This window comes from Amblyraja radiata, chromosome 26 (genome assembly GCF_010909765.2).
Source record: "Amblyraja radiata isolate CabotCenter1 chromosome 26, sAmbRad1.1.pri, whole genome shotgun sequence".
Classification (NCBI taxonomy): Eukaryota; Metazoa; Chordata; class Chondrichthyes; order Rajiformes; family Rajidae; genus Amblyraja; species Amblyraja radiata.
In genome coordinates, this window is record NC_045981.1 from 23,185,154 (window position 1) to 23,208,996 (window position 23,843).

The 23,843-nt window shown below is 43.0% G+C and overlaps 1 protein-coding gene across 2 annotated transcripts in view; it reads left to right on the top strand.

The window, feature by feature from the left end:
- LOC116988057 (protein outspread-like) overlaps positions 1-23,843 on the top strand; it is a 298,795-nt gene that overhangs the window by 197,991 nt on the left and 76,961 nt on the right. For both annotated transcript variants that reach the window (XM_033044495.1, XM_033044494.1), the window contains exon 11: positions 16,861-16,929. In XM_033044495.1, coding sequence (XP_032900386.1) covers positions 16,861-16,929 — 69 coding nt within the window. The remainder of the gene's footprint in view (positions 1-16,860; positions 16,930-23,843) is intronic.

Sequence of the window (23,843 nt, forward strand, 5' to 3'; positions counted from 1 at the left end):
TGGTTACTTTACTTATGTCACTTTTGGCATCCTAGCTAATAATAATTCAAGGCTGGTGCTCTTGACCTCTGTCACAGCTACCACTCAATCTGCATTGGGAAGATTCCCCAAACACCAAATTCAAGGAGCTATCTCATCACTTTTTTCTTTGAGCAAGTAGAGCAGATGTAGGTGCTTTATGCATTACACATTTCCCCAAAGTGCATGCATTCATACACTGCACTTGCATCCAAAAATAATCTCCCTGACCAGTACCCACCTGCATTCTTGGATGGTTACCATGGGCCTGTTACGCATACAAAATGCCTCCTGCACGCAATGTTCTCTCCCGCTCCCTTTCATCATTTCAGCATCCCTTCCTTCAATAGCAACAGTCCCCTGTCGCTGCAAAATTGATGTTTAAATTGTTTTATGCTTTTTTAAGAGATGCTCCCATGCACTGAATTACTTGTTGACAATGCAGGAAGTTGCTACGTATCAATTGGAAATGACATATTGAAATCGATAATTTCTTCGTAATTTTAGGCAGGAAAACTCAACGTTGCATTTCTATGGGCCTGTGAAGCTCTGCTTCACAAATGGCATTAGGATAATTCACAAAAAGCTAATTTCAGGCTGGATACTCTACTACTTAGACATTATCCACCTGCACATTCCTTTCAGGTTACACAATGTTTCATTTTAAATTGTGTTGTAATTAATTTATTAGCCAAGTATGTAAAATTATACAAGGAATTTGATTTGCCATACAGTCATACCAAAAAAGCAACACGACACACAACTACATAAAAGTCAACATAAACATCCACCACAGCGGCTCCCCCACATTCCTTACTGTGATGGAAGGTAATAAAGTTTTATCTTCTTTCCTCCATGTTCTCCCGCGGACAGGGTAGTCGAACCATCCGTGGTCGGAGCGATCAAATCTCCCGCAGCTGGAGATCGAAGCTCCCGTGTCAGGGCGATCAAAGCTCCCGCGATCGGGGCGGTCGAAGCTCTTGCAGCTTGGATCTCCCAAAGTCGACCCCTAACCAAGGGACCGTGAGCTCCATGATGTTAAGTCCGCAGGCTCCCGTGTTAGAGCTCCCGAAGTCGATCCCTGACAAAGGGATCGCAAGCTCCATGATGTTAAGTCCGCAGACTCCCGCGGTTGGAGCTCCCAAAGACGAACCCCTGCAGGAGGCCGCCATCGCCACGATGTTAGGTCACAGTGCAGACGGAGATATGATACGTAAAAAAGTTACATCTCCATCGAGGAAAGAGATTTTAAAAAAAGGTTTCCCCCACCCCCCCCACATAATACAGAACTAACGATACACTAAAACATACATTTAACAACAGACTAAAAACAACAAAAGAAGAAGAAGGACGAGACAGACTGTTGGCGAGGCTGCCATCGTACGGCAAATTCCATTTGTTTCCATACATTCTAGCAAAATCTGAGACTGCATGTGTGAGAATAAATTTTGCCAGTTTTTAAATAACGTCACTTTGAGTGAAAAGGTGATTATTTTCTGAGCTGGTAGTTATATTTTCTTTTTGCATTACCTGTTGATTCCTTTTGTTTTTCAATTATTTTTCTCCAGTCTCCTTTGGACACAAAGGGGCCTTGATGGGGTTGCACGGCTTATCATCAGCTTCTATTACTCTATTACCAAGAGTCAATTCTCTCAAATTATGAATGTTCAATATAACGCCTGATATATTTTGCTAGATGTCCATGCATATGTACTCCAATGCGGACTGCAAATATTTTTGAATTGGGATATATGGATTTTTTTTCCTCATAACACTCTCCAGACATCCAAAAGGGATCAAGTTACTTCACTACATATGAAACATTTCTATAGATAGACACAAAATGCTGGAATAACTCAGCAGATCAGGCAGCATCTCTTGAGAAAATGGATAGGTGTCGTTTCGGGTCGAGACTTCTTCAGACTGATTGTAGGAATGGGGGGAACTGCAAGCAAGAAAAAAAACAGCACAAATCGGGGCTGGCAGCAGGTGATCTCAAGGGAGGTTCCCGATACGCTGATCGTTGGCTAGGAACGGGTGTGTGATCTCAGAGATCACCTGAAGTTACCTGAAAATAAAGAATTCAATGGTCATACTGTTGGGTTGTAAGCTGTCAGGGATCCTCCTTGCCTGATATCATCTGTTGCCAGCCCTAAGTTGTCCTAATTTTATTTTCTTGTTTCCAGTTTTTCCCTCTCACCACAATCAGTCTGAAGAAGGGTTCTGACCCAAAATATCACATGTCCAATTTCTCCAGGGATGCTGCCTGACCCATTAAGTTACTCCAACATTCTGTGTCCATCTTTGGTATAAACCAGCATCTTCAGTTCCTTTTTATTACATTGAATCATTACTAACCACTGTTTTCTATTTGCTATATTAGCTCACTAAGCCATCAGGCAGCCAGAATGAAACTTTTAAAACTTCTTGTTGATTAATTCAATTTAAGTTTAATGTGGTAAAGATAGCCATTTGAATTGTTCATTCCCGTTTTTATTCTGTTGAATCTATCGTCTGTTTAACATCTAATATGTATTATAGGTTAAATGCTTTATATAAAATGTTTACATTTCTTACCACTATGAAATAATCTGTGGTTTAAAAAATGATTAGAAGTCAGTTATTCTTTTCATTTTTCCGGTGAGATAGAACAATAATATTAGGATTCATAGTCATCAGCTAATACAATACATCTTGTATGCCATTACTGTTTTAGTAGAATTTTATTTCATAAAAATAAAATATGTTGCAGAAGCTATCATACTAAGCTTCTTTCTCCTTTTGCGTAATTTATTTTCGCAGTCTGCTATTAAAGCACTGCTAAAACACATGATGCATTTTGATGAAGAACTGATGGTGGAGCTATTAAGCTCCAGAACATTGGCCTAGTAGCCATCAAGTATACAATTAACCCATTAGGGGGTTTAGTTTTTTTTCTACTTTACTATCATGTGTACTTAGTCTTAAATATCCATCGGATTCAAGATTCCTTGTTCATAAACGCCAGCCTTCCACTCTAGAGCAACTCTAGAATTTGCTTTCAAGCCTTTCATTTAATATAATTGCTCATCTAAAAGTCTATGCTTTAGATTAGATGCAATTTCGTCTTCACGTTGAATTGCAACTTGCGAAAAGATTTGCAGTTTTAATGGAAGTTAGATGCAATGATTTGAAAAGTACCTAAATTTAATGTTTCAAACATAGACAATATCAGCCAGTGATAAATTATTTTAGAGTACTTTTTCAGAAAGCACACTGGCGCATTAGTTAGTGGTCCTGCTGCACAGCTTCAGGGTTCAATCCGGACCTGGAGTACAGTCAATTTACAGTTTGCACATTTTCCCTGTTACCACAAATTTCCACCAAGTACACTAGTTCACTCCCACGTTCAGAAGACCATGTCAGTAGAACAATTGGTTATTGTAAATTGCAACTATATTTGTAAACTGCAATTGTAAATTGTATTGTAAAATGCAAATTGGAGGAACAGCATCTCATATTTCGCTTGGGCAGCTTATAGCCCAGTGGTATGATATTGATTTAACTCACTTCAGGTAGCCCCAGCATTCCCTCTCTCTCCATCCCTCCCCAAGTCGCATTAGCTTCTTGTTTTCACCCTACAAACAGCTAACAACCTCCTGTTTCCTTTATCATCGTTACTTTTTTGCATATCTTTTATTCATTGTTCTTTATCTCTCTACATGATCGTCTATATCTCTCGTTTCTCTTATCCCTAACCAGTCTCGACCCGAAGCGTCACCCATTCCTTCTCTCCAGAGATGCTGCCTGCCCCGCTGTTACTCCAGCTTTTTGTGTCTATCTTCATTGTAAATTGCTTACTGTCTGTAGATGGCAGTGGGAGTTTATAGGTATGAGATACTGAATAGGTTAGAGGGAAACAATGTAAATAATGGAATCGATCGGATTCTGTGAGGGCCCATATTAACACAATGGGCCAAATTACCACTTCCACTGATATAAGATAACATGAACGATCACAAACTAATTGTATTGAAGATGTAAAGGAAAAATAGTTTAATGTTATGTAGAAGCAACTAATGGAACTCATCGTTGAAACAACTAAATCAAGTGTTTTAATATACTTAGGCAGCTGCTAAGGAATAATTGTGGGCCCCAAAACCCTATCATTTTCAATGGTTGCTGAATACTTGATTGCTAAATCTGGTTGCAATTTTTCCCGTCAAGTCCAAAATCACCTTATCTGAAAATGTCATGCTTTATATCTCGACATTACTGAAAATGTTTAAAAATATCAAACAACTTTAAATTTAAACGAGCAGCTCTCGCTGATGATGTCACAATGGGTCTGCTCGGCGCTGTCTTCCACGCGCTTTGAGTGACGTGACCCCCCCCCCCGGTTATTCAAAAACGCAGAAAGAACGAGCCCGAAGATGAAGTCGGGGCCTGTCTCTGCCCTCTCTCTGTGTCTCTGCCCTCCCACTCTGTCTCTGCCCTCCCTCTCTGACTCTGCCCTCTCTCTCTGCCTCTGCCCACTCTCTCTCTGCCTCTGCCCTCTCTCTCTGCCTCTGCCCTCCCTCCCTGACTCTGCCCTCTCCTGCTGTTTTTGCCCTCTCTCTCTGCCTCTGCCCTCTCTCTCTGCCGCTGCCCTCCCTCTCTCTGTCTCTGCCCTCTGTCTCTGCCCTCTCCCTCTGTCTCTGCCCTCTCCCTCTGTCTCTGCCCTCTCTCTCTGCCTCTGCCCTCTCTCTCCGTCTCTGCCTCCTCTCTCCATCTCTGCCCCCCCCCCCTCTCTGTCTCTGCCCTCTCTCTCTGTCTCTGCCCTCTATCTCTGTCTCTGCCCTCTCTCTGTCTCTGCCCTATCTCTCTCTCTGCCCTCTCTCTCTGTCTGCCTTACCTCTATGCCCCTTTCCTCTCTACAGTTGCTGGTTTACACAAAAGCACACAATGTGCTGGAGTTACTCAGTGGTTCAAGTAGCATCTCTGGAGAACATGGGTAAGTGATGTTTCACGTTGGGTCTGAAGAAAGATCCTGGCCCAAACATTACCTATCCATGTTCTCCAGAGATGCTGCCTGACCCGCAGCAACACTCTTCAGGAGTCAGGAGTGGATTTGTCAATGACCGCTGTCCATAGAAGACTTTGTGAACAGAAATACAGAGGCTACACTGCAAGATGCAAACCACTGGTTAGCTGCAAAAATAGGATGGTCAGGTGATGGGTCTTTATCCCAAACATTATGGAGGGCACTGTAGGAGTATATTTAGGAAGGCAATTAGGAGGACATAAAGTGCATGAGATATCCATGGAAGGTAAGGTAAAGATGATCCTAAAATATTCTATATATAATAATAGCAAAAGGATAATGTAGTTCTCCTTAAGGATCTGTGTGGAGTCATGACAGATCTTAAACAAATACTTATCTGCATTTACAGTGGATGCTAGTGAATTTAGGATAGAGAACAGTAATATTCTGAAGCATATTGATGTTATGAGAGAAGAGATATTGGGGATTTTATGTGAATAAAAATGGATAAATTGCCAGGGTAAGGCCAGAAGGCTAGGATGTGTGGGAAGCAAGGAAGAGACTGCTGGGGCCCTGGTTCAGATTTTTGTGCCACAGGCAAGATGCTGGATGATTGGAGGATGGCAAATATTGTATCATTGCTTAAAAAGGACTGCAAGGACAGGCCAGGGAACTAAAGGCTGGCGTCTAGCATAAGTGGTAGGGAAGTTACTGGAAGCGATTCGAAGGACAGACTTTAGTTGTATTGAATCAATAACTGATTATGGATATTCAGCAAGGCTTTGAGATCGTGTCTCATAAATTTGGACTACTTTTTTGAGGCAAAACTGAACACAATGCTTCAAATGCAACCTTTCTAATGTCTTGTACAACTGTAACATAACATCCCAACGTCTATACTCAATACCCTGACCAGCTTACCATGTGGAACCTTATCAAATGCCTTGCTGAAGTGTGTAACAGACAACGTGCATGGCTTTGCCCCATCATTTTTGGTTTCTTCAAAAATCTCAGTCTGATTTGAAAAACTTACAAAAATTATGCTGACTATTCTTAATCGGCTCCTTTTTATCCAAATGCATATATCTTATATCTTATCCCTCAGAATCCTCTCCAGTAACTTGCTTACCACAGATGTTAGGCTCACTGGTCTATGGTTTCCAGGCTTTTCCATGCAACCCTTCTTAAATAGCCCACCCTCGTCTTCCAGCATCTCACCCGTGGCTAATGATGACATATATATCAGCCAGGGCGCCTGCAATTTCTTCTCTAGCTTCCCACAGCGTCCTCAATGGCGCGTAGTAATTTGAATTGGAAGCCGGTGAAGTACTGCAGTGATCAATGCTGGGTTCTCTGCCATGAATATGAATAATTTTGGATGAGAATGCAGGTGGCATGATTAGTAAGTTTGCACATGACACCAAAAATTGATGATACAGTAGACAGTGAAAAATGTTGGAAAAGCTGGCAAAGGAATTAAATTCTAACAAGTGCAAAGTGATGCATTTGGGAAGATAAACCAGGGCAGGGCATATGCTGTGAATGGCAGGGCCCTGTGAGTCTTCTTAAACAGCCACACCTCAGGGTACAAGTACACAGTTCCCTGAAAATGATGACATGTTTATCTGTTACCAAAGCTCGAAGTGTAGGAGTTGGGATGTCATATTACAGCTGTGTAAATTGTTGCTCAGACCACGTGCCGCTCTGGTTGCCGTGTAATAGGAAGGATGTGATTAAGCTAGAGTGGGTGCAGAGATTCACAGAAATGATCTGAATGGCTTGAGGTTTAAGGATAACCTGGAACTGTTTTCCCTGTAGTGAAGGAGGCTGAGGGGGTGACATGATAGAGATTAAAAAATCAAGAGGGTGTTACAGTAATTAGGTAGTTAGTGACAGTCTTTTCCCCAGAGTAGGGGAGCCTAAAACTGAGGTCATGGGTTTAAGGTGAGAAAGTAAAGTTTTAACGGAGACCTGAGAGGCAGGTTTTTATGTGGTGTGTATTTAATGGAATTAGCCTAGATAGGCAGCTCGGACGAATTGGGCCAAAGGGACCGTTTCCATACTCGATTAAGTACTAGTTGTGCTACTGATTATGGAGAATAAAATAGCAGTCAATAGAATTTCTTGGATGAAGTCTAAAAAGGCCAGAGAGATGGAATTTAGGAAAAAGGGAGAAGCGATCACTTTGCTGGGGTTATATTATAGACCTCCCAATAACCAGTGGGAATTAGAGGAGCAGATATATAAACAAATCACCGAAAGGTGTAAGAGCAATAGACTCATAGTAGTGAAAGATTTCATCCTGGCGCGGAAATTTGCAAAGGCTACTGGGGAGACTTTAAACTAGAATGGTTGGGGCGAGGGACTCAAATAGAGAAAGCTAGTAGACAGAATGGGAGGCAGGAAGCAGAAAAGGGAAGCACTCGGACACAAGAGGAGAAAGAAGAAAAAGGAAATAAACAGAGAATAAGAGGCGGGGAGATTCTTAAATGTGCATATTTTAATGCTAGGAGCATTGTAAGAAAGGCGGATGAGCTTAGAGTCTGGATAGACACCTGGAAGTATGATGTTGAGGCGATCAGTGAAACATGGTTGCAGGAGGGGTGTGATTGGAAACTAAATATTCCAGGATTTCGTAGCTTCAGGTGTGATAGAATTGGAGGGGCAAGAGGTGGAGGTGTTGCATTGCTAGTCAGGGAAGATATTACAGCAGTGCTTTGGCAGGATAGATTGGAGGGCTCATCTAGGGAGGCTATTTGGGTGGAACTGAGAAGTGGGAAAGGTGTAGCAACACTTATAGGGGTGTATTATAGACTGCCAAATGGGGATCGAGAATTGGAAGAGCAAATATGTAAGGAGATAGCAGATATTAATAGTAAGCACAAGGTAGTGATTGTGGGAGATTTCAACTTTCCACACATAGACTGGGAAACATTCTGTAAATGGGCTGGATGGTTTGGAGTTTGTAAAATGTGTGCAGGATAGTTTTTTGCAGCAATACATAGAGGTACCTACTAGAGGAGGGGCAGTGCTGGAGCTCCTGTTAGGAAATGAGACGGGACAGGTGGCGGAGGTATGCGTTGGGGAGCACTTCGGGTCCAGTGATCACAATACCATTAGTTTCAATATAATTATGGAGAGGGTCAGAACTGGACCTAGGGTTGAGATTTTTGATTGGAGAAAGGCTAACTTTGATGAGATGTGAAATGATTTAAAAGGAGTGAACTGGGACATTTTGTTTTATGGGAAGGATGAAGAAGAGAAATGGAGGACATTTAAAGGGGAAATTTTAAGAGTACAGAATCTTTATGTTCCTGTTCGGTTGAAAGGAAACAGTAAAAATTGGAAAGAGCCCTGGTTTTCAAGGGAAATTGGACAGCTTGTTAGGAAAAAGAGGGAGATCTACAATAATTATAGGCAGCATGAAGTAAATGAGGTGCTTGAGGAGTATAAGGAATGTAAAAAGAATCTTAATAAAGATATTAGAAAAGCTAAAAGAAGACATGAGGTTGCTTTGGCAAGTAAGGTGAAAGCAAATCCAAAGGGTTTCTACAGCTATATTAATAGCAAAAGGATAACGAGGGATAAAATTGGTCCATTGGAGAGACAGAGTGGACAGCTATCTGCAGAGCCAAAAAAGATGGGGGAGATATTGAACAATTTCTTTTCTTCGGTATTCACCAAGGAGAAGGATATTAAATTATGTGAGGTAAGGGAAACTAGTAGAGTAGCTATGGATACTATGAGTTTCAAAGTAAAAGAAGTACTGACACTTTTGAAAAATATAAAAGTGGATAAGTCTCCAGGTCCTGACAGGATATTCCCTAGGACATTGAGGGAAGTTAGTGTAGAAATAGCCGGGGCTATGACAGAAATATTTCAAATGTCATTAGAAACGGGAATAGTCCCCGAGGATTGGCGTACTGCGCATGTTGTTCCATTGTTTAAAAAGGGTTCTAAGAGTAAACCTAGCAATTATAGACCTGTTAGTTTGACTTGAGTGGTGGGCAAATTAATGGAAAAGATACTTAGAGATAATATATATAAGCATCTGGATAAACAGGGTCTGATTAGGAACAGTCAACATGGATTTGTGCCTGGAAGGTCATGTTTGACTAATCTTCTTGAATTTTTTGAAGAGGTTACTGGGGAAATTGACGAGGGTAAAGCAGTGGATGTTGTCTATATGGACTTTAGTAAGGCCTTTGACAAGGTTCCTCATGGAAGGTTGGTTAAGAAGGTTAAACTGTTGGGTATAAATGCAGGAATAGCAAGATGGATTCAGCAGTGGCTGAATGGGAGAAGCCGGAGGGTAATGGTGGATGGCTGTTTGTCGGGTTAGAGGCAGGTGACTAGTGGGGTGCCTCAGGGATCTGTGTTGGGTCCTTTGTTGTTTGTCATGTACATCAATGATCTGGATGAAGGTGTGGTAAATTGGATTAGTAAGTATGCAGATGATACCAAGATAGTGTGATAGTTGTGGATAATGAAGAGGATTTCCAAAGTCTACAGAGTGATTTAGGCCATTTGGAAGAATGGGCTGAAAGATGGCAGATGGAGTTTAATGCTGATAAATGTGAGGTGCTACACCTTGGCAGGACAAATCAAAATAGGACGTACATGGTAAATGGTAGGGAATTGAAGAATGCAGTTGAACAGAGGGATCTGGGAATAACCGTGCATAGTTCCTTGAAGGTGGAATCTCATACAGATAGGGTGGTAAAGAAAGCTTTTGGTATGCTAGCCTTTATAAATCAGAGCATTGAGTATAGAAGCTGGGATGTAATGTTAAAATTGTACAAGGCATTGGTGAGACCAAATCTGGAGTATGGTGTACAATTTTGGTCGCCTAATTATAGGAAGGATGTCAACAAAATAGAGAGAGTACAGAGGAGATTTACTAGAATGTTGCTTGGGTTTCAACAATTAAGTTACAGAGAAAGGTTGAATAAGTTAGGTCTTTATTCTCTGGAGCGCAGAAGGTTAAGGGGGGACTTGATAGAGGTCTTTAAAATGATGAGAGGGATAGACAGAGTTGATGTGGACAAGCTTTTCCCTTTGAGAATAGGGAAGATTCAAACAAGAGGACATGACTTCAGAATTAAGGGACAGAAGTTTAGGGGTAACATGAGGGGGAACTTCTTTACTCAGAGAGTGGTAGCGGTGTGGAATGAGCTTCCAGTGGAAGTGGTGGAGGCAGGTTGGTTGGTATCATTTAAAAATAAATTGGATAGGCATATGGATGAGAAGGGAATGGAGGGTTATGGTATGAGTGCAGGCAGGTGGGACTAAGGGAAAATAATTGTTCGGCACGGACTTGTAGGGCCGAGATGGCCTGTTTCCGTGCTGTAATTGTTATATGGTTATATGGTTATCTTTCCCACTATTGACCATACCACTGGGTCACACCATTGACTTGGTGTTATGGGCTTAAATGCAGGTGAATTGGTTAAGTACATCCAAGGTATTGAGCTCAAGGAGGGGTACTTGAACAATAATAATCAGGAACAAGTTAGTATAAAGGTGGGTGACATGTTAGATGTCTTGGACCAGATGATATCCCAGGTTACTATGGGAAGAAAGGGAGGAGATAGCTGGGGGTCCGAAAGAGATTTTTCATTTTAAAGTCATGTTGTTGTTCCTTTTGGTGAGAAGGACAGCAGAAATAAGGCAGTTACCTGCCGGCTAGTGAGCCTTGCAAGCCAGAAAAGTAGTAGGAAAATTATTGGAGAAGATTCTTGGGGACAGGATATTCTCACAATTGCCAGGCTTTATCAGGAAGGTGATGGAGGAAATGTTTTACTAATTAAATTGTTACGATAATGGGCAAGATTGAAGGCAATCTGGTGCATACTGTAACGTGTCTTTTAACTAGCATTTGAATGCAACATTTATGCTTTAAATTGGATTAGGTATGAATAAGGTACGGCTAAATTACATTCCTAATTACATTCCACAATAGAGCCAGGCTCTGATCAACAGGTGCAGCACATAAATGACTATATTCATGTATGGAAATCAGATTATATTCATGCTGTTATGCATATATATAGAGAACATTTCAGAGAAACAAAGCAAAAGTTGGACTTCCATCACTGTTCTGCACAAATAAATCAATCAACCTTGTTCAAGAAGGAACTGCAGATGCTGGAGAATCGAAGGTAGACAAAATTGCTGGAGAAACTCAACGGGTGCGGCAGCATCTGTGGAGCGAAGGAAATAGGCAACGTTTCTGGGCCGAAACCCTTCTTCAGACGGTTTGAACCTTACCCTTTGAATATAGAAACAAGACGAAAATAATGCCACATATTCAATCATATATGGTTCAATGAAATTAAGATATATATGTAAAAATATATATGGAAACAGGCCCTTCTGCCCACAACGTCCACACCGACCAGCAATCTATCATACACCAATTCCATCCATCACGCCAGGGACAATTTACAGAAGCCAATTAACCTACAAACCTGCGCTTCTTTCGGATATGGGAGAAACCGGAATATCCAGAGAAAACCCATGTGGTAGTAAGGCAGCAACTCTACCGCTGCGCCACTGTGCCACCCCATTAAATTATTTTTTCTGTAATATATTTATGATGGTGTCACGTGAATAAAGATGAACACATGATTCTGATTTCTGCCCTTAGATGGATAACACACATGTCCAGTCATTGTGTTTTATGACTGGTTTTCAACCTCTTCAGGCTGAAGTTCTCGACTCGAAACATCACCCATTCTTTCTCTCCAGAGATTCTGCCTGCTGAGGTTTTTCTAGTTTTTAGTGTCTATCTTCAGTTTAAACCAGCATCTGCAATTCCTTCCTACACTATTTGTTAAGCAAAACAGGTCCTATCTCATTATATAATTTTGTGATCAGCGTGAGAATTTTGTGAAATGCGTGAGTCTCACGCTCAATGCGTGAGAGTTGGCAGCCCTGGTAATAATGCAAACATTTTAAGCAAGTTTGGACAAAAATCACTTATTACTGCTTTATAACAGTTAAGTTACATTAAGACCATTTCAGAAATTATGGCAGTCAACAAAAAATCAACTAACAAATTAAAGCAAACTAAAATAATAACATGTTCCCTTTCCTGACTCTACCTCATAAGTACTTTAACGCTGCTAGGGATATTACTCAAGAATCAAAATGGGGAAAGTGAGGACAATTTTGCTTAAATGGTCATTCTAAGCCCATTCAGATCAGCATAGAGTCAGTTATACAACATGTACATGGCTGGCCCAATTTGTCCATAATGATCAAGTTGGCATTCTGCGTGCCCAGGGACTGGCTGCCGTTCCCAGATCAGCTCGCGTCCCAGGGACTGGCTGCAGTTCTCAGGTCGGCTCGCCTGCCCTGACTCCGCGAAAACGAATTGAAAATAAACTCGTTTTTTCAGGTTACGGGCCGGATTTGGTCCTTGTGCCGTAGGTTGCCGAACCCTGTCCTAGATGTTAGGCCTCATTGTGGTCCCCCCATGTTTTACAACTGATTCCCCTGGTTAGTTCTATCTCCGGCTGCTTCATGTTGTCGGCGGCTGCACATCCAACCAAGAAAGAAGAGAAGAGAAGAGAAGAAAAGAGATGTGAAGTCACTCACAGCCGCCAACCGACGCTCTTCCACAGACCGCACAGATCGCTCAGATGTGGCGCAAAAGAGACAAACTGTGCAGGGACTGAAGACAGCGTGAGAATTGGCTGAAATGCGTGACTCTCACGCTCAAAGCGTAAGAGTTGGCAGCCCTGTCTAAGGCCAGGATGTGACAACAGACACACAGGGAGACACATACACAAAGGAAGATACACACACACACACACACACACACACACACACACACACACACACACACACAGGGAGACAGACAGACACACACACACAGGGAGACACACACACACACACACACAGGGAGACAGACAGACACACACACGGGGACACACACACACACACACACACAGGGATACACACACACACACACACACGGGGAGCCACACACACACACACAGGGAGACACACACACGTGGAGCCACACACACACACACACAGGGAGACACAGAGACACACATGGGGACACACACACACACACACACACACACACACACACACACACACACACACACTAACACAGGGAGACACAGAGACACACACGGGGAGACACACACACACACACACACACACAGGGATACCCACACACACACAGGGAGACACAGAGACACACACACACAGGGAGACACACACACACACAGGGAGACAGACACACACACACACCTTTCCTTTCCCCCCCCCCTCCATCCTTCCCTCCCTCCCTCTTTCCTCCCCTTCCTCCCTCCTCCCTCTTTCCTCCCCCTGTCCCTCCCTCTTTCCTCCCCCTCCCTCTCTTTCCTCACCCTCCCTCTTTTTCCACACGCTTCCTCTTTCTCCCCTTTCTCCTTCCCTTCCTTCATCCCCTTTCTACATTCCCTCCCCCTGTCTCTCTTTGCCTCCATCCCTCCCTTTTTTTCTTTCCCCCTCTCTCTCTCTTTCTCCCCTCCCTCTCCTCCATCTCTTTCCCCGGCCGCCCAATGGGGAGTCTGGCGGGCATGGTGCAGCGTGATTGGCGGCGCTGGCGCTGCCGTGTGAGTTGAAGGGCAGGAGGGAGGGAGGTTGTCGCGGTAGCCGGCAACGCAGAGCTCGCAGACGGCGCACAAGAGCGCTGACACCCGCTGCCCGGGACAGACGCGCTTCCCCAATCCGTGCAGATCGCTGTCATGTGGCGCAAAGCGACAAACTGTGCAGCAAAGACCCTTTAGCTCCGCTATAGGATCTTTGCTGTGTAGGGACTGAAGACAGCCTGTCAGCGTGAGAATTCAGTCTTCAGCTTGAGGGCATGAGAATTGGCTGGAATGCGTGAGTGTCATGCTCAAAGCGTGAGAGTTGGCAGCCCTGCATACGTCATAGAATCGTACACATATGTCATAGAATCGTACAACACCAAAAGAGGCTATACATCCACAACAACTCAGTGCAACCACAAAGGGTGGCACAGTAGCACAGCTGGTAGCACTGTTCCCTCAAAGTGTTGGAGACCGAGATTCGATCCTGATCTCGGGTACTGCTATGTGAAGTTTTCACATACTCCTTGTGACTGCGTGGGTATGCCCCAGCTTCGTCCCACATCTCAGAGTTTGTAGGTTAATTGGTCTTTCTAAATTGTCCCTAGTGTGCAGGGAGTGGATGCGCAAGTGGAAGAAAAAATAATTAGTGTGAACGGGTTATCGATGGTTCATGTGGGCCGTGGGGCATGTTTCCATGCTGTATCACCAAACTAAAACCCTAAACAACTGTCCATCATCTATTTTTATATTAACAGTACATAAATCCTTGAGGATTTTTAAAAGGATTTAAGCAAAATTATTTTAACAGGACGAGTGGTTGAGGTCTGGAACTTGCTACTGGAAGAGGTGATGGAGTCAGATACAATCACTGCGTTTAAAAAGCAGGTTGATAGGCATCTAAATAAGGAAGGCATTAAAGAATACAGACCTAATGGGATTCACAAATGCACATAAAGGTCACATAGATGTGGAGGCCCTAAGAGTACATTTCTGTACTGTACAACACTTATGACTCTAAAATATTTTAATATTAATGTTAGAAAAATGTGATTTAATATGTTTGGATGAAAAACTCCAGTCTCAGCAAAGAGCAAAATCATCTGGATTATTGTTCTTAGTCATTATATGCTGCTTTAAATTGTATTCTTCTGTCCTGCCTCTGGTACAGAAAACATTACATGGGCAAAATTTGGACTGCCTGCAGTCATGTCTTAATGAATTGTTACCATATGGAGTGAAAAGTGAAACATTGAAAATAGGTGCAGGAGGCGACCATTTGGCCCTTTGAGCCAGCACCGCCATTCATTGTAATCATGGCTGATCATCCACAATCATAACCCGTGCCTGCCTTCTCCCCATATCCCTTGATCCAATTTGAGATACCAGCTACCAAGATAGATGTGTGCAGCAATTCATTCTTCCCCTGCACAATTAAAGCATGGAATAGTCATCACCCTACCATAGTTACTCAACCAGACACAACTACATTTAAGGTAGCTCTTCTTCTCCAAGAATCCTTTTTTGATTAAGTCCACCATCTCCATTTAAATTCCATTTGGAATATTTTGGAGGACCAAGAACCAAGATTCCGCTAGCCCCAAGAGCTCTATCTAACTCTTTTTTTAAATCATCCAGTGGATTGGCCTCTACTGCCTCCTGTGGCAGAGAATTCCACAAATTCACAACTCTCTGGGTGAAAAGGTACTCTTTTTTTCACTTTAGTCTTTATTGCTTTTATGCATACACAAATAAAACACAAATATAACAACGAAACATACAACAATGCAGTGAAACGTACAACAGTTCAGTTTACAATTAATGATGCAGTATACAGAACTATTTTCTTATTTAATTTTCTTATTAAAACATTTTGCAATAACTTACATTATAACAATTACAGCACGGAAACAGGCCATCTCGACCCCTCTAGTCCGTGCCGAACACATAATCTCCCCTAGTCCCATATACCTGCGCTCAGACCATAACCCTCCATTCCTTTCCCATCCATATAACTATCCAATTTATTTTTAAATGATAAAAACGAACCTGCCTCCACCACCTTCACTGGAAGCTCATTCCACACAGCCACCACTCTCTGAGTAAAGAAGTTCCCCCTCATGTTACCCCTAAACTTCAGTCCCTTAATTCTCAAGTCATGTCCCCTTGTTTGAATCTTCCCTACTCTCAGTGGGAAAAGCTTTTCCACGTCAACTCTGTCTATCCCTCTCATCATTTTAAAAACCTCTATCAAGTCCCCCCTTAACCTTCTGCGCTCCAAAGAATAAAGCCCTAACTTGTTCAACCTTTCTCTGTAACTTATTTGCTGAAACCCAGGCAACATTCTAGTAAATCTCCTCTGTACTCTCTCTATTTTGTTGACATCCTTCCTATAATTAGGCGACCAATATTGTACACCATACTCCAGAGTTGGCCTCACCAATGCCTTGTACAATTTTAACATTACATCACAACTTCTATACTCAAAGTTATTGTTTAGTTATTGTCAATAAAATTATACAGTGTTGATGTCTTTATTTCTATACCTAATCCGTTTTCCCCATTTTCTGTTAAACTCGTCTTCTTTCACTCTTGGAGAATATGACATTTTCTCCATGACAAATATTTCCTGTACTATGTCTAACCATTGTCTAAGTCTGGGTGTGTCCGCTGCAAGCCAGTTTCTTGTAATGGCCTTTCTGCCAGCTGTGAGTAGGATTTTAACCAAGTACTCTTATAGTCAAATCCTCTCTTTATGAACATTAGCTGTACCTGCATGTTTACTTTCAGTGACTGGTGTACAAGGACACCCAGGTCTCATTGCACTTCCCTTTTTCCTAATCTGATCCCAATTTTGGGCAATATGATTATGCACAACAGCTGTAGTAGGCAGTGCCAACATGCGATTTAGCCTCATTTGATCTCAGCTTTTTGGCAGATCCATCCAGGAAATGCAAGAACAGCTTGAATAGCCAAGTTCTGCATGTTGATAGTTGATTCGTTATCAATTAATTATCTGGAATGTAGTTACAAGGAACTACAGATGCTGGTTTATAAAAAAGAGACAAAGTGCTGGAGTAACTCAGCAGGCCAGGCAGCATTCCTGGAGAACATGGTTAAGTGATGTTTCCGGTTGAGAACTTTTACATTTTCTGGAATGATTGGCTTACTTGTCCATTAAATGGAAAATTAGCTCTCTTTGGATATTTCTATTTAGTTATTAAAACAATAGGTTTTTTTGTCTTTCAGTGGAAGAAATACTGGTTTGTACTGACCGACCAAAGTCTACGCTACTACAAGGACTCAATTGCTGAGGATGTAAGTACTATGTTTGAAAAACATATTTTGTTAAGACCATAAACCTAAAATATTACTTGTAGATCTCTGATATTGGGCATAATGTTTGCCTTTTGCAGCAGGATAAAATAACTCTTTTGGGTCATTTGCATGTTGTACAAATTTTCATTTCCATTGCACTGAAACGTGATAGAAACTCAGCTGAATCAGCTATAGACACGAGTTTCATAAATGTGCTTGCTCAAGCCTCCTTCAGAAAGATGTTTTGTATCCTGGTAACTATTAGAAAAATCTTATCTTTAATAATAATTGACCAACTCGTTTATTATCAGTAATTCTATACAAAACTCCTACACTAGTTTAATATCTTTCTATCATCCACCTTGGCATTCAAAGTCATCGATCTTGGTTGAGATAGATAGCTAGCACATTAGTATTACAGAAACTGTGGCTGCCTTTAATATTTGGGCAAAAATTGGCATCAGATCCATGCTTGATCCCTGCTTGCTCCCTGTGACTAAATGCAGCAACAATGCACTATTTTCAAACTCGAACAATGCAACAATGCATTTTGATGCTGTGGTTCAGTCAACTAATCTAAAGAATCCTGATTTAATGTGTTAAGTTGACTTCTGTACATGGTATTTCAAACTTCTTAAAAATAATGATGTTGTTGCCAAACTTTTAATCGGATTACTGCAAAATTTGGCTTATGGATGTGTTCACTGCACTTACTTGTCCATTTGTCAGACGCCAAGTTTCACATTACTGTTACCGTAATTAAATTGGATATCGAAAGCTCAAATTAGTTAACTAAAGCTCCACAGTCAGGGAGAGTCTAACATAGCTGGGAGACTATGAAGGCTCAAAGTTTCATCCATGGAACCAAATGCACAAAGCAAAAGCCGCCAATTATTTTTCTGTGGCAAAGCTGTCAAAATTGCCCTTCAGTACCTGAAGCACAGAGTGCAATGTTTAGCAAGTCCAGAGCATAAGGAGACAATGATTTTACTTCGGAGTCACGTGAGTGACTACGTGAAGAACCCCGCCAGGACGCATGCGTGTCATATCGCTTTCACGTTTGCGAAACGACAGGCGGGGTGGAGCGCTCACCCGCAGTGGTAAGTTTGAAACCGCTACCTGCAGGTAAGTGATTTACTCTGCGGTAGTGTTTGTCCCCGCGCTGTTTTTACACGGGGGGGGGGGGAAGCTGGACAAAATAGTGTCCACAAGTGCTGCGAGTGAAGCTGGCTGGGGAGGACCGCAAAGTTGCGGGAGCCAGCAGCAGCTAAAGGCACAAGCCCCATAAGTGGGATCAGCTGTGCAGACTTTTGGTCCCGCGTCGGCCAGAACACCACGGCCGGGCGGGAGACTATTCAGAATGGGGCCGTCGACTTTGACAAGTCGAAACGGCAGGAGGCGGAGTGGAACGACGTTCCCCCGTAGCGACAGTTTAAACCTGGACCTGCAGGTAAGTGAAACTGCGGTCTTTATTCTCCCCATACTGTTTCACAGGTGGGGAAACATGGAGAGCTGTGCAAACAACGGCAAGTTTTAAGCCTGGACCTGCAGGTAAGTGATACTGCGGTCTTTATTGTTCCCATACTGTTCTACAGGTGGGGGAAACATGCACAAGGCAAAGAAGTCGACCAGAGCTGCGACAAAGCTGGCGGGGGAAGACCGTGGAGTTGCGGACGCCAGCACCGGCCGGCGGCACAGGAATCACCCATAAGGGAACAGCTGTGCCCGACTTCACCCCCGCACCGGCCAGATTAAAACACTGCGTCTGGGCGGGAAGGCAAGAAGAAAACCAAAAGAGTCGTTGACTGATGAGTCCGACTTTGGGCGGCCAGCGACCGTGAGCGCTGGAGCCAGTTGAAGCGGCTTATGGAGCCAAGCTCCAACATGGAAAAGAAAGTTGGAGCGGCTTATGGATCCGAGCTCCAACATGAAAGAAAGTTGGAGCGGCTTATGGAGCCGAGCTCCAACATGACAGGCTCCGGGAGATGGAGTTTAGTCACTGTGGGCACTATGTAAAACCCACAGCAGCACCTCTTGTAGGGCTGCACAGTGCATCTCCCTCGTCAGAGGGAAGTACTGGGGGGTCAATTCTGGGCTGACCCTGAAGAGGGGTTTTGACGAACAAAACTACAAGTGTGCAGAAGGTGCAGGAAGGCAAAATCTACTGGTCATGGTGTCCAAATACATACAGCCAGACCACGATGGACACCACTGCAAAAATACTTGGGACCAGGAAACTGCGCATCCCTGAATGTTCCAGTCGTGGAAATAGCATCTGGAAACATGTCGGAGCAGGACTTAGGAAAGCCCTGGGGCTCATAAAGGCGACAACATTAAGGATCTCCTACAGCCAAAGACAGCACCCTTATGCACCCACCAGCAGAACAAGAGAAGCTGGTGAAAGCTCAAAGGCCGGGCATACAGGGCAGCGGTCTTTTAGACCATAGCCCAGACCGGCCTTTCTGGAAGATGCGCAAACCCCCAACCCAAAAACAAACCCAGACACCGGCGCCTCAACCTCCACGAAGACCACACAGAAGAAGCAAACTTCCACTGGCAACAATGGAGGTAGGGGGGTCTGGTCCCTTACAAATTATAGGAAGAGTGGATAATACACACATTGGTGGGAGATTACACTCTTTTGGATATGGTGTATATTAACTACAGACACTTATATCCTAAGCAGTATCCAGGGATATACCATTGAATTGTGCAAAAGGGGTAATGGGTAAACCCAACACGATTGGCTGGAATACATTGTACTATATATTCAGTACAAAATCGGAACTGGTAACTGCTAAAGGACTGATTTCCAAAGGCTACTCCATGGCTAGCATCGACCTAAAAGATGCTTACTATTCAGTGCCTACACGGACTGATCACAAACGTTATTTTAAAAAATTCAACTGGATGGGGCAGCTCTGGCAGTATAGAGCTCTACCAAATACATAATCATACGATCATACTAATTGTGGGCATAACTTTGGAGTTGGCCTAACTAGCTGTAACAGCCACCATACAATTGGGTGAAAACTGGGGTTATCATCCATCCAGTTAAATCTAAACTAACGCCTACCAACATAATGGATTATTTGGGGTTCACTATTGACAGCTCACATGTCGGTGACTTTACCAAAGGACAAGGCTACAGTCTTAACTGAGGCCTGCAACAACCCCACTGACATCAGTGAACCGTCTATCAGATTGGTAGCAAGTACAATCGGCATATAGTGTCTGCCTTTCCAGCCACACAATTTGGACCTTTGTATTACCAAAAATCTACAAAGGGCAAAATACAAACACTCAAAGTTAATACTGGTCTTTTCGACAGACCAATAAGCCACCAATCAAAGCTTATGGAATTAAAATGGTGGAGGGATAACATTCGGCATTGTTCCAACCCTATCGTTATCAACCCTTAGTGGTGCAGCAAACTGATGCCAGTGCGCTTGGTTGGGGTACTACCAATTTCCATCTCCATCTGTGGAGGTAGATGAAAGGCACAGGAGGCATAATTGTCACAGACACTGGGCATAAACTACCTGGAAATGTGGGGTGCGTTCTATGGCCTAAAGTCATACTGCTCTGGGATAAATCACCAGCGTGTTAGACTACAGAGTGACAATCTGACTAATACAATTTGGTAATGGTGTATCCAGAGAAATATTGGAATATCAGCTACTTACCTACCAGGTAACCCAAAAATTCAGTGACAGACATCAGGTCACGCAAATTCAATAAAATAAGACTTAATCACCAGTTACCAAACTGTGTTTCTTGGGAACCAGACCCTGGGACAGCAGGGACAGATGCTTTTCACTGCATTGAGGGGGCAATTGTTTATCTATGCATTCTCATCTTTTCTGCATCATCAGTCGGGTATTACGAAAAATACAACAAGACTCAGCGTCTGTTAATTGGTAGTGCCGTTTGGCCTGTGATACTCAACATGGGGTTTAACCATGCATCACCATCCTGAAACAACCAGATTATTGGTTCATCCCGTAACAGGGGAACCCATCCATGTCAAAAACAACAAACCTATCAATTTGTAGAGTCTAAAGAAACCTCTACTGCAACTGGGACTGGCAGACCGAACATTGAACATTATCTCAGCGGGCCACAGACAGTCCACCAAAAACTATATCTGGTATACATCAGGAAATGGGAGATATATTGTCACAGAAACAACATCACCTACAGTTTGATGAACATAACGTCTGTTCTCGAATTCCTGGCAGGCCTCCATTATGACGAGGGGCTCAGTTACAGTGCCATTAACTGCGCCAGAAGTGCCCTATCAACATATCTATCGGGAGGATCAGAGCGTCATTCTGTTGGGACTCACCCCTGGTAACCAAACTTATGAGGGGAATTTTTAATATCTATCCCCCAAGAACCAGGTACTCTCTAAATGGGATATGAGTATTGCCCTAACGTTGCTAAGGAATTGGTCTCCAGCAAAACAGTCATGCTGATGGCTTTGGTCACGGCACTAAGGGTACAGTCGTACATAAGTTAAGGCTGGACTATATGACTTCTTCAACAGGAATATAACGTTTCATATTACGAATTAGTCAAACAGAACAGACCGGGATCATCAGGCCTCAAAATAGAATTTAGGGATTACCCTACAGATATCGTCTCTGTATAATAAGACAATTATTGTTCTATATGGAGAACACCAAAAACATCTGAGGCTATGAGATAGCACTACTAATCAGCCACAAACAAACCCACAAAAAAGTGTCGGTTCAAACTATTTCCAGATGGCTGAAACAGGTTTTAACAACAGCTGGGGTGGATACTAACATATTCAAATCTTATTCCACCAGGGCTGCAACTACATCGGCAGCTATGGAGTTGGATGTACCAATGAACCAAATCCTCGAGACAGCGGGATGGATCAGGGGAAAATGTTCCAACTATTCTACCACAAACCAGTAGTTAAACTGAAACTTTGCAGAGCCAATTTTAAGTTCTGTAATATAATTTCACCCCATAAATAGGGGCTATAATTTGTTGTTAACAATTTATCATGGATTTCAATGTTGGATTCATGTCTAAACATGTTAACACAATTCCTCCCACAGTCAATTAAGGCAGATGTGATGCATGGACTCGTTTCCACGGCATGAAATCACAGAGCTTTGAAATCTTCACGTAGTCACTCACGTGACTCCGAAGTAAAATAGTAAGATTAAACGAGAACTTACCAGTTCGAAGTTTGATCGTTATTTTATGAGGAGTACGTTGAGGGAATACGTGCCCTCCGCTCCCACCCTTGATCACATACTCAACTGGTATTTTCTTCTCTAATCTTACTGTTCAGTCATTACAGTTATCTGTGATTTCACACCGCTGCTTTGAAGAATGTCACGCATGCGTCCTGGCGGGGTTCTTCACGTATTCCCTCAACGTACTCCTCATAAAATAACGATCAAACTTCGAACTGGTAAGTTCTCGTTTAATCTTACTATTTAACCCAGCTTACCGGCCACATACTCCATTCTCCTCACATTATTTTAAGATTAGATTGCTCTTGGAATATATTTTTACTGTTGAATGAGAGTTATTCTTGCAATCATATTTTATATTAGAACAAAACCTTTGCCATTCACCTGGATTTTACTAAATGGGGTTCGCTGCCGACACGTCACTTGGATCCATCATTGTCACACATTTGACCTTATTAGCCAAGAACAATGTGAACCTGTTTGTTGTCCTACACAGCAATTGGGGTTTGGGTATTGTAATTGAGTCCTGTATGTGAGCCAGAACAATACATTTGTGCAAGTGATGCCAGTGGCTTGGGGCCGATTCTGAGTTTGCAGAGGCCGAGCTGGGCCTATCGGCGGGTCCTCCGTCGCTCCGTGATGAGCGACCCTCGGCGAATAGGTCCTCTGTTGTCGGTATGCGGTGGCGAGCCGAGCCTGCTTGCCAGGACTCCCAGTGAGTTGCTTGCTGGGACACAAAAGTTCTTCGAGGCGCTGGTTATGGCACATATCATCTCCTAACTTGGCAAGTACCTGGACCTACTACCATTTTCCTATCACCGCAATAGATCAATGGAGGACACGATCGTATTGGCTCTCCACTGCACTGGACCACTTGGACAATAAAAACTCAAATGTCAGGCTGCTGTTCATAGACTATTGTTTGGCATTAAACACCATCGTCCCTTCCAAACTTATTACCAACCTCGGATAACTGGACCTCCTGTGCATTCCTTTGCAACTGGATCCTTGTCTTCCTCATTAGCAGAACACGATCGGCACGAATTGGCAACAGCACATCCCCCTCTAAACCATCGGCTGTGGGCGCCTCAAGGCAGTGTGCTCAGTCCCCTGCTCTCCACTCTGACTGAATGATGCCAGAACAACATCTTGCTCTCAACATCAGTAAAACCAAGGAAATGATTGTTCACTGTAGAATAGGAAGGCAGAGAATCAACAAACCTGTCTTCGATGGTGGAGAGTCAGCAACATCAAATTCCTGGGTGTGCATAACTCTGGAGATCTGTCCTGGACACAGCACGTTGCTGCAATCATTAAGAAAGCCCATCAAAGCATTTACTTCCTTAGAAGATTGAGGAGATTTGGTATGTTGACAAATACTGTCTTGAACTTCTATAGGTTCATAGTGTTCAATAGCCTGATGGTTGTGGGAAGACGCTGTTCCTGAACCTGAACACCACGGTTTTCAGGTTCCTATGTCTTTGATGGAGGGGAGGTCAGTACCCACGATGGATTGGGCGGTGTCACTACTTTTTGTAATCTTCATTCCTGTGCTTTGGAGAGCATATTGACTGATTGCATCACAGCCTGGTTCAGCAACTCGAATGCTCTCCAGAAATGCAGCTTAATCCACTGATCAGCACTTTGTGTTATTTTCTCATTGCCTTGTCACCATTT